General features: G+C 36.5%; 1 protein-coding gene across 1 annotated transcript in view; it reads right to left on the reverse strand.

The window, feature by feature from the left end:
- LOC148955187 (glutamate receptor ionotropic, kainate 2-like) overlaps positions 1–12229 on the reverse strand; it is a 119892-nt gene that overhangs the window by 33740 nt on the left and 73923 nt on the right. Inside the window, exon 6 of the mRNA XM_089100732.1 lies at positions 104–365. Coding sequence (XP_088956858.1) covers positions 104–365 — 262 coding nt within the window. The remainder of the gene's footprint in view (positions 1–103; positions 366–12229) is intronic.

The following is a 12229-nucleotide window of genomic DNA, read 5'->3' on the forward strand; positions in this document are numbered from 1 at the left end:
AGCAGATATGTTTCCCTGTTTGTGTTTTTTCTTCTTTTTTTATTAAATTCTATCTCTTCGTGTTTGAACAATCATTCATTGATAAATAATTAATACTCTAGACTTGCCTTTGGATTTAGATCTGAGCCTTGCTGCATTAAAGTTCCTATTGCAAACCAAAAGGAATTACTCAAGGAAAATTGATTTCTCATAATCCCTGGTTCGTCTTCGCATGGATGTTGATCCTGCCATTCATTAGGGGAAAATTTGCTAACAATATAAATTGTCAGTGAAACAAGGCAATAAGCAAGGAGAATGTACATCCAGACTTCAGCTGTGAGTGGCTTCATAAACGAAAAGAGCCTTACTGGTTCTCGGTCAGATACCTGAAATGTTTCGGATGAATTAGTTCTGCTTAAGCTGTATTACATTTAATTTTTTATTAGCAAAAAAAAAGTTTGCTTGTTTTTACTACCTGTCTAAAAAAGACATTTAGAATACATTATAAATGACTATAGTCTGACAAGATATTCAAAAATATATTAAAAACAAAATGATTTTTCAGTAGATCAAATGAAATAATAGAAGTAAGCCTTTGGATCGCAGTATTTCCACCAATAGGATTGCTGACCTTCAACTATCTCGTTGAAATTGCCATCTAACGTTTCTCTACTATGCTATGATCTCGGATATCCTATTTTTTTTTATTTTTCATATGATGCACTAGCCTATCCCATTGGATATATAATAAGTTATTGAAAAAATTGAAAACAAGCAAACGATTTACACATTACCACAGATTGGGGTTAATTGCATCATCGAAGCCATTCATTAATATGATTCTGAGGACGTCACGAGTTAGTAGTTACAGAAGTATTTTGAATCATCAACTGAGTTGGCACAATTTCGGTCACGGGACTTCAGTATGGTGACACCAGAATAGGGGAATTGTTGTTGATTGCATCACCTTGGTCAATCCCTAATAAGGTTCTGTGGACACAACAAAGCACGTTGACATAGAATACTTTCCTGTCCTGATGGCTGCATCAATATCTGCAGCATAGTAAAAAGCGAGCCACGGCCCGTAGTAACCAAAAGTTTAAGAAAGTTTAAAAAAAAAACTACCAAGTATGAAAGAATAAACATTTGTAGCTGATTCAGGAATCATTACTACTATTTTGATTAATATTAATAGTAAAATATTATTTTGAAAAAAAAACATGATTTTTGAAAAAGAGTTTCAAACCCTCGAAAACTGCGTCTGATCAAAATGAATAGTACACCATCGGAATCTACTATGTCAAAAACCCTTTACAGGAAAACTATATTTTCCCGCCTTGAACAACAAGGAAAATCTTAACGAATTTTCTCAAACTTCTTACCTATCTAAACCGTTTTTTAGGCCAATAGCTAAGAAAAGGAAAATTAATATGGGAATTTTGTTTTAATTATTCATGAACGGTGACCCAAAATCAAAGCTGCATTAATTCAAAAACGTTCAGAAATTAACAAAAAAAAACAAGTTATTTTTAACTGAAATTAAGGAGCAAAATTAAAACTTGAAACGAACAGAAATTCAAGCTCAGATCCAGGATTTTTGTTCGGAGGGAGGGGGGGGTTTACTAGGATTGCAATAGGATTTAGTGTGGGAGCATATTTTTTTTCTGGTAAGGTTTTGTCTTTACAGGTATTTTTTATACTAATTTTCGACTCGGTCAAAAATTTCGGGGGGGAGGGGTTCAAACCGGGTAAACCCCCCCCCCCCCCACCTCCTCTGGATACGGCCTTGCAGAAATTATTCCGTATATGAAAGGGGCTGTCCCCTCCTCAACGCTTTGCTCTTTACGCTAAAGTTTTTTATTGTTTTAAAAAATAAAGTTGTGAGACAGAGTCAAACTTTAGCGTAAAGAGCGATGCGTTGAGGAGGGGACAGCCCCTTTCATATAGTTAAAAAAAACTTTTTTTGTTAATTTCTGAACGTTTTTGAATTAATGCAGCTTTGATTTTGGTTCACCGTACATGAATATTTAAAACGAAATTTGCATATTAAATTTACGTTTTTTGGGTGATTGGGCTTCTCGTAATTTTTTTCTGCTGTAACTTGCGCATTAACTTACGTAACGACTTTCTCTATTTGAATACTTTAATTGTGTATATTACGGAGTTCGGTTCCTAATCAATCCCTCACTGTTTACGCTAATGTTCGAATTTTGCTCCAATCACAAACCCCTGAATCACAAAGGCCGGTTTATTAGAATAAATAGCTCTTTTGAAAGTACTAAAAAATACTTTAGCGTAAAGAGCGAGGTATTGACTAGGGGTGAACCCCCTCATATACGTAATAATTTCTGTTCGTTTTAAGTTTAAATGTTGCTTCTTACTTTCAGTTGAAAAAAAACTTTCAGTTACTATCTATATTACTATCTTTATATGTGAGCAATAATTTTTTCGGGAAAATTGGCATCCTGGTATATTCTGGCCTAAAAAAACGGTTTAGATAGGTCGGACGTTTGAGAAAATTCGTTAAGAGCCTTAATTTTAGAAAAAAATTATGTGAGTGAAGTCATTTTTATATACATAAGTATGGCAATGACGCTGTCCCAGTTGTCACTCTTGCGTCAAAAAATTGAAGATTTTCATGTATGAAGAAGTTTATATTAAATTGCTTAAAGAGCAAAAACTGGTAATTGCAAATATATTTGAATATATTTTGGAAAGGAATTACAAAAATTCAAAAACCTCAAAAAAAAAAAAAAGTTTGAAGCTTTGTAGAAATCCTTGTTTGAAAAACCTCATTACCGAATTTCTTTTCTTATAAATATAAGCAAAGTCTTTTTAAGACATGAAAAGAAGTTGGAAAAATTTTAAGTTCAGTTTAGAATCGCTAAAGTTATTATGTAAACTGCAAAAATATTTACGGTGCCTGAGCAATAATTTTAATGTTTTAATTCAAACTAGAAAAATACCTGAAAATTTAAAAATTAGTTTGTTTTTTGTTAGATAGAATCAATTCGCTACGTGATTAAGCTTACAGGTTTGAACACAACCAGTTATATAATGTCAGTAGAAAGGCTAAAAAACGAAAATTTGTAATTATTACAAATGATGATTCGATATTTTGAAAAGGGTTTACAACAATTCAAAAACCTCAAAAATTAAACCAAAAGTTTAAAGCTTAAAAACGGAATTTTGATACCGATAGATACGTCAAAAGAATTGGATTTTTATGCTGATTAAGTTCCATATGGTGTAGTCCTACCCATCAAAAGTTACGAGCGTGAGAAAATTTCCCTTATTTCCAAAAAAAACGAGTAAAACTTAAACTGAAAATGCAAATCAAGCTTGAAACAAACAAAAATCACTACAAACAAGAGTTTGGGTATCGCCCCCTTTTCTCACTGTAAAAGTCTAAAACCTGCTGCGTCATTGCTGCTTTACTGAAGACCAATTTTATTACGAAAATTATCTTTTGCACTTAATATTGAAAATAAGCATTAAAATTATAGTAAAATTTTGAACTGATGAGCTTTCAGCTATTGATATAATTATACATCAAACATTCAGTCTAATTTATTAGTTCTTTCTAAAATTGTTCAAGGCGAATATAGTTTCACTACAAACAAGATTTCGGACACTGCCCCCTTCCTGATCTCTAAATAAAAACCAAAAAAAGCCTATTGCGTCATTGGCGCTTAACTGAAAACGAATTATATTAAAAATATTTTCTTTTCCAGTTCTTCCAGCATTGAAAATAAAAATAAAATTACAATGAAATAAATTCTTGAACTGATGGATCTTCGATCAACTAATATCATTATACATCAAATATTCAATTTGATGTTGTTTATACTTTCCAAGACTGTTCAAGACGCTTGTAGATTTCAGCAAAGCGTCAATGACGCAGTAGGTTTCAGATTTTCACAGTCAGAGAAGGACGCGAAACCCAAACTTTGTAGCGATTTTTGTTCGTTTCAAGTTTGATTTCCACATCTAATTTGAATTTCACTGATTTTAAGATTTATTTATTCGTTTACATTAATATCTATTGTATGTTTGTTTGCATTGATTGTTTATTTAATTTCTGTTTGTTTCAAGTTTCATTTGTACTTCAATAGCAAAATATTTTTTTTGTTTTAAGCTTGATTTTCATGTTCAACCTAAGCATTACTCGCTTTAAGATCTATTTATTCATTTATATTATTACTTGTTTCCTGTTTTTTGCTGTCATTGTTAAATTGATTTCTGTTCGTTTTAGGTTTCATTTCTTTTCTCATTAATTTTTGTTCGTTTTTGATTGCAAAAAGTTTCAAATTTTTAAAAATTCCTTATTTCAAAATTAAACTTAAAAAAAAAAAAAATCAATTGTTCATCAAAGTATCAAAGTAACGACATCAAAGTGAAAAAATAGATTTGTGCCAATCTCGGAGTTTTTATTATCTGATATTTGAACTATTTTTAACAAAATGGCTATCTCAAAATTTTTATTGGATGGGTTTGTGGAAAAAGGGCATGGGGGGGGGGGGGTTAATTGCCCTTCGATCTCTTTTGAATCTTTAAAAGTGAACTAGAACTTTCTGTTTTCAATCAAATGAGCCCTCCCTGAAATTTAAACGAGTCTCCCTTAATAAGGACCATATGTACCCCCAGAGTATAATTTATAATGCCTGTCCCTGGGCCCTGGGGGGTTGTGTCGGCCACGGACTTTTAATATCTGATGTTTGAAATATTTCTAACAAAATGGTCACCACAAATTTTTATCGGATGAGTTTATCCATTCGATAAACCCAAAAGCGTGGAGGGCGGGAGGAGCTAGTTGCCCTCCGATCTTTGTTTAATCTGAGAATATGAACTTGAACTTTTAATTTCCATTCAAATGAGCCCTCTCTGAAGTTTATACGAGCATCCCTTTCATTAGAACCATATATGACCCCAGGAAATAGCTTACAATGCCTGCCCCCCGGCCTCGGGGGGTTGTGTCGACACCGGAGTTTTTGTTATCTGACCTTTGAACTATTTTAAAAAATGGATGTCTCAAATTTTGTATCGGATGGGTTTGGGGAAAAAAGGTATGTGGGTGGGAGGGCTAGTTGCCTTCTGATCTCTTTGACTCTTAAAAAGTGAACTAGAATTTACAATTTCCAATTAAATGAGTCCTCTATGAAGTTATAAGGGCATCCTTTTCATAAGAAACACATACGTCCCCCGGACAAAACTTTCAACTCCTGCCCCCCGGCCCTGGAGGGTTGTGTTGACACCGGAGTTTTTTTTATCTAATTTTTGAAAATTTTTCAAAAAAATGGCTATCTGAAAATTTGTAGCCTATAGGTTTTGGGAAGAAAGGGCGCAAAGGGAGGGCTAGTTGCTCTTAAATCTACTGACTCTTAAAAAGTGAACTCTAACTTTCAATTTCCAATCAAATGAGCCCTCTATGAAGTTTATTCGATCATCCCTTTCATAAAAACCATACAAGCCTTTAGGGCATAACTCAGCCTTCCCCCGGGCACTGGGGGGTTGTATTGACACCGGAGTTTTTCTTATCCGACCTTTGAACTATTTTTAACAAAATGTCCATCTCAAGATTATACGAGCATCCCTTTCATAAGAACCATATATGCCCCAGGGCATAACTTACAACGTCTACAACTTACAACGTTATGGAAGGGATGCTCGTATAAACTTCATAAAGGGCCCATTTGATTGGAAATTAAAAGTTGTAATTCACTTTTCAGAGGCAACACTATAGTGTTGCCTGAAAGTCTGGCCATACGGCTCCAATGTTTTATTAATTATTTAGTTTTTTCCCCAGAGGCACTTCATATGGAAGGGGTCATCATATAGACTTCAAAGGGGGCTCATTCGATTGGAAATCGAGAGTTCTGGTGCCCCTTTTAAGGGTCAAAAGTAATTGAAAGGCAACTAAAATCCCTTTCACGCCCACCATCTCCCCAAACACATCGAATCAAAATTTTGAGATATTCATTTTGTTCTACGTAGTTGAAAGTTTTGGAAATCAAGTCTTTGAGGATGACAATCCCCCCCTTCCCCCCGACAGCGCTCAGGGCAAGGGTTGTAAGTTATTCCCTGGGGCATATAAGGTTTATATAGAAAGCTTTGTCGTAGAAACTTCAAAAAGGACTCATTCGATTGGAAATTCAAAGGGCTAGTGCCCTTTTTAATAGTCGAAAGTGATTGGAGGGCAACTAACCCACCTCTCACGCCCACCTTTTCCCCAAACACATCCGATCAAAAATAGTCATTTTGTTCAACGTAGTTGAAAATTCTGGAAATTAGGTAAAGATTTTTTGTAAAAATTTTTGTCGCAGAAACTTCAAAGAGGGTTCATTCGATTGGAAATTTAAATGGCTAGTGCCCTTTTTAATATTCAAAAGTGATTGGAAGGTAACTAACACACGCTCACCCTTTCCCCAAACATATCCAATCAAAATTTTGAGATAGCCATTCTGTTCAACGTAGTTGAAAGTTCTGAAAATTATATCTTTGAGCCGGATACTCCCCCCACAGTCTTCAGGGTGAGGCTGATGAGTTATGCCCTGGGGGCATATATGGTTCTTATGGAAGGAATGTTCGTATAAACTTCGGAGTTGGCTCATTTGCTTAGAAACTGAAAGTTTTAGTTCACTTTTTAAGCGTCAAAAGATACCAGAGGGTAACGCCCCTTTTTTCCCAAATGCATCCGATAAAAATTTTGTGATAGCTATTTTGTTAAAAATAGTCCAAAGATCAAATAACAAAATCTCTGGTGTCAACCCAACCCCCGCGGGCCCGGGGGCAGGAGTTGTAAGTTATGCTCTGGGGGAATATATGGTTCTTATGGAAGGGATGCTCGTATAAACTTCAAAGAGGGCTCATTTGATTGGAAATTGAAAGTTCTAGTTCACTTTTTAAGAGTCAAAAGAGATTGGAGGGTACCTAGCCCCTCCCTCTACGTCATTTTTTCCTCAAACCCGTCAGATAAGAACTTTGAGATATTAATTTTTTTAAAAATAGTTCAGTGACCATATGACAAAGACTCCGGGGCGGACGAAGCCCCCCAGGGCCCGAGGATAGGCCTTGTAAGTTATGCCCTGGGGAAATATATGGTTCTTATGGAAGGGATGCTCGTAAAAACTTCAGAGAGGGCTCATTTGATTGGAAATTGAAAGTTCTAGTTCAGTTTTTCAGAGTCAAAAGAGATTGGAGGGCAACTAGCCCCCCCGACACCCCTTTTCTCCCAAATGCATCCGATAAAAATTTTGAGACAGCCATTAAGTTAAAAATTATTCAAAAGTCAGATATCAAAAAGTTAGGTGTCAACACAACCCCCCAGAGCGGGCCCTGTAAAGGGTTGAAGGCGTTGTAAGTTTTGCCCCCAGGGCAAAACTTACAACGTCTACCCTCGGGCCCGGGGGGGGGGGGCTGTGTCGACACCTGAGTTTTTGTTATCTGAACTTTGAACTATTTTTTTTTAAAAAATGTCTATCTCACAATTTTTATCTGATGCATTTAGGGCGTGGAGGGGGGGGGGGTAAGTAACCCTCCGATCTGTTTTGACTCTAAAAAAGTGAACGAGAACTTTCAATTTCCAATCAAACGAGCCCTCTCTGAAGTTTATACGTGCATCCATTCCATAAAAAACCATGCATGCCCCCAGAGCATTACATACAACATCTGCCGCCGGGCCCTGGGGGTTGCGTTGACGTAGGATGTTTTCTTATCTGAACTTTGAACTCTTTTTAATGAAATGGCTATTTTAAAAGTTTTACCGAATAGGCTTGGGGTAAAAAGGGTGTGTGTAGGGGTGGGGGTGTGGGCTAGTTGCCATTGAATACCTTTTGACTCTTAACAAATGAACCAAAACTTTGAATTTCTAATCAAAAGAGCCGTCTGAAGTTTATACGAGCAACCATTTCATAAGAACCATATACGCCCCCAGGACAACACTTACAACGCATACCGCCGGACCCTGGGGGGTTGTGTTGACACTGCAGTTTTTGTTATCTAATTTTTGAAACAATTTATAAAAAACTGGCTATCTCAAAATTTGTAGCGGATGGGTTTGGGTAAAAAAAGTGCGTGAGGGGGGCTAGTTGCCCTTAACTCTCTTGACTCGTCAAAAGTGAACTAGAACTTTCAATTTCTTGCTCAAATGAACCCTCTATGAAGTTTATACGAGCATCCCTTTCATAAGAACTATACATGCCTTTAGGGCATAAGTTAGAACGCCACCCCCCGGGCCCTGGGGGTTGTGTTGACACCGGAGTTTTCTTATCCGACCTTTGAAATATTTTTTTTAGCAAAATGTCTATCTCAAAATTTTCATCGGATGGGTTTGAAAAACGAAGGCGAGGAGGGGGGGGGGGTAGTTGCCCTCGGATATCTTTTGACTATTAAAAATTGAACTCGAAGTTTCAATTTCCATTCAAATTAGCCCTCTCTGAAGTTTATACGATCATCCCTTTCATTAGAACTATATATGACCCATGGCATAACTTACAACGCCTGCCAACGGGCCCTGAAGGGTTGTATCGATACCTGAGTTTTTGTTATCTGACTTTTGAACAGTTTTTAACTTAATGGCTATCTCAAAATTTTATCGGATGCATTCGGGAAAAAGGGGCGTAAGGGGGGGGGGGATAGTTGCCCTCCAATCTCTTTTGACTCTCAAAAACTGAACTAGAACTTTCAATTTCCAATCAAATGAACCCTCTCGGAAGTTTTTACGAGCAGCCTTTCCACAAGAACTATACAATCCCCCAAGGCATAACTTACAACGCCTGCCCTCGGGCCCTGGGGGGCTGTGTCGACCCCGGAGTTTTCGTTATGTGGTCTTTGAACTATTTTTAAAAATATGGCTATCTCAAAGTTCGTATCAGATGGGTTTGAGAACAAATGGCGTTGAGAGGAGGGGGACTAGATGCCCTCCAATCTCTTTTGACTCTTAAAAAGTAAAGTAAAACTTTCAACTTCCAGTCATATGATCCCTCTTTGAAGTTTAGACGAGCATCCATCCCATAAGAACCATATATCCCCCCAGGGCATAAATTACAACACCTGCACCGGGCCCTTGGGGGGTTGTGTTGACACCGGAGTTTTTGTTATATGATCTTTGAACTATTTTTTAACAAAATACCTATCTCAAAATTTTTATCGGATGCATTTGGGAAAAAAAGCGTGGGGGGGGGGGAGTGGTTGCCGTCCGATATCTTTTGAAGCTTAAAAACCAAACTAGAACTTTCAATCTCCAATCAATTGGTCCTTCTCTTAAGTTTATTTGAGCAGTCCTTTCGTAAGGACCCTACTAGACCCCGTGGCGTGACTTGTGCCCCTTGCTCTAATGACTGAGGGGGGAATGTCCTGCTCAAACATATAGGTTCCAGGACTTTCAACTACGTTGAACAAAATGGCTATTTCAAAATTTTGATTGGATGAATTTGGGGAAATGGTGGGCGTGGAAAGGGTGTTAGTTGACTTCCAATCACTTTCGACTATTAAAAGGACAATAGCCATTTAAATTTCCAAGCGAATAAGCCCTTTTTGAAGTTTCTACGACAAAGCTTTCTATAAGAACCTTATATGCCCCAGGGCATAACTTACAACCCTTGCCCTGAGGATTGGGGTTGTCAGCCTCAAAGACCTAATTTCCAGAATTTTCAACTACGTTGAACAAAATGGCTATCTCAAAATTTTGATTGGTAGTGTTTGGAGAAAGGTGGACGTGGGAGGGGGTAATTTGCCCTCCAATCACTTTCGACTATGAAAAAGGGCACTAGCCCTTTGAATTTCCAATCAAATTAGCCCTTTTTGAAGTTTCTACGACAAAGCTTTCTAAAAAAAAGCTTATATGCCCCCATGACATAACTTACAACCCTTGCCCTGAGGGCTGTGGGGGAGTGTCCTCCTCAAAACATAATTTCTATGTGAAAATCAACTACGTAGAACAAAATGGCTATCTCAAAATTTTGATTGGATGTGTTTGGGGAAATGGTGGGCGTGGAAGGGGTGTTAGTTGCCTTCCGATCACTTTTGACCTTTAAATAGACCATTAAAACTCTCAATTTTCAATCGAATGAGCCCTCTTTGAAGTTTATACGACGGCCCCTTCCATATAAAGTATCTCTGGAAAAAACATAAATAATAAAACATTGGAGCCGTATGGCCTTTACTATAGGCAACGTTATAGCGTTGCCGGGATTGGGTTACGGAATATAGCGTTTGTTGGCGGGATTGGGTTACGTGGAAGGAACTTTCCAATGAAGAATTTTTCATGGGGAAAGAGAATTTCCATGAAGAATTAGAAATTAAATAAAAAGACAAGCTTTTTCAAATAAAAGTAAGGAGTAACAATAAAACTTAAAACAAACAGAAATAATTACGTATACAAGGGGGTTCGCCCCCTCGTCAATACCTTGCTCTTTACGCTAAAGTATTTTTACTAATTTCAAAAGAGTAATTTATTCTAATTAAACGGCCTTTGTGATTCAGTGTCATTCTTAAAGAATTGGAACAAAACTCAATCTTTAGCGTAAAGAGCGAGGTATTGACGAGGGGGCGAGCCACTTATACGATGTACTTGAGGAAGTTCGCCGCCTCGTCAATACCTCGCTCTTTACGTTAAAGTTGGAATTTCATAGTATAATGGCCGATATAAGGAATACTTTGTTTGTGTTATTTTCCGGCCAATCTTATCATTTAATTTTACCTTAAGCAGCCTCATAACTATGCTTTTTTGTGATAATAAACCAAAGACATTGTATGTCTTCGGCTTGAGGTTGTTATTAAATAAAAAAAAGTTTTATTCAACTGAAAGTGAGGAATAACATTAAAACTTAAAACGAATATAAATTATTACTTATATCTTTTAAAGATCTTTTCCTTCATTCATTTCAGTCATTTGGGAATTACTCAACTTGTAACTTTCATTTTCATGAAAATAGTTTCGACCTCTTCGACCGTTTTGTTACTATGCCTTACAAAATTATTCCGCAAATATGGCTAATTTATAGTTACGTGGGAGAATCTTTCCATGGAGAAATTTCACGTGGGAGAAGAGAATTTTCCATGGAGGGGGAGCTGGATTTTCCGACAACATTTAAAAAACGATCAGTAATTAAATAAAAACAATTTTTTTCAGCTGAAGGTAAGAAGCAACATTAAAACTTAAAACGAACAGAAAACATTACATATAGGCGATGGGTTGCCTCTCCTCAATAGCTCTCTCTTACACTAAAGCTTTATTTATCTTTTAAAAGAGGTTATCGCCTTTAAACAGCCTTTGTGATTCAGGAGTCATTCTTAAACAACTGGAACAAAAATCAAACATAGGTTATTGCAAGGTTATTATTAATTTAAAAAAAAGTAAAATTAATATGCAAATTTCGTTTTAATTATTCATGTACTGTGAGCCAAATTCAAAACCTGCATTAATTCAAAAACGTTCATAAATTAAATAAAAAAACAAACAATTTTTTTTAACTGAAAGTAAAGAGTGACATTAAAACTTAAAACGAATAGAAATTACTCCGTATATGAAAGGAGCTTTCCCCTCCTGAACGCCCCGCTGTTTACGCTAAATTTTTGTAGTGTTTTATAAAGTAGCGTTGTGAGAATAAGTCAAATTTAGCGTAAAGAGCGGGGCTTTGAGGAGGGGAAAGCCACTTTACTACCTCGTCTTAAGTACTAGCTCGTCTTAAGTTTAATGTACCTTTTTATGCTTCTTCGAAAAACCCTTTGCTGGAACAGTTTTTTTTGTATAAATTCCTACTAGTACTCGGTACCTGTTGATTCTTCTTATTGCAATTTTTAGCTGAAGGGTCCTGAAAAGGAGATTAGCACCACCACGGCTGTGATAATTAAAAGTGTGACATATGCCATTTTGGTCGAAAATAAATTATATATGTGTCAGGGGTAAATTAAGTACAAGGAATCCAAAGTGCAGCCAGAATTGTCCTATCCTGTACCGTTACAAAGATAAAAAAGACATAAGCCTCAAAGTAGCGTACGTCTCCTTTTTATTAAGTCTTGTTGTGATTCAGAATGACAGAAGAGGATTATCTTATGGAGCTATTACATGGGGACCTGGAATTTGTCTCCTTTTTTTGTCAAGGAAAAAGGAGACATACACCATAAAATGGAATAATTTTTAATTCGTTAGGAATAGTAGAATTTAATTTATACCACTGAAAAAAGCATAAAAATTTGGTTTAGAATATGTTTTTTTTATCCCCATTAGCCTCATCCTTCAGAGCGACCA

This window comes from Artemia sp. Qi Xiang Cuo, chromosome 2, assembly GCF_049724085.1.
Source record: "Artemia sp. Qi Xiang Cuo chromosome 2, ASM4972408v1, whole genome shotgun sequence".
NCBI classification, from domain to species: Eukaryota; Metazoa; Arthropoda; class Branchiopoda; order Anostraca; family Artemiidae; genus Artemia; species Artemia sp. Qi Xiang Cuo.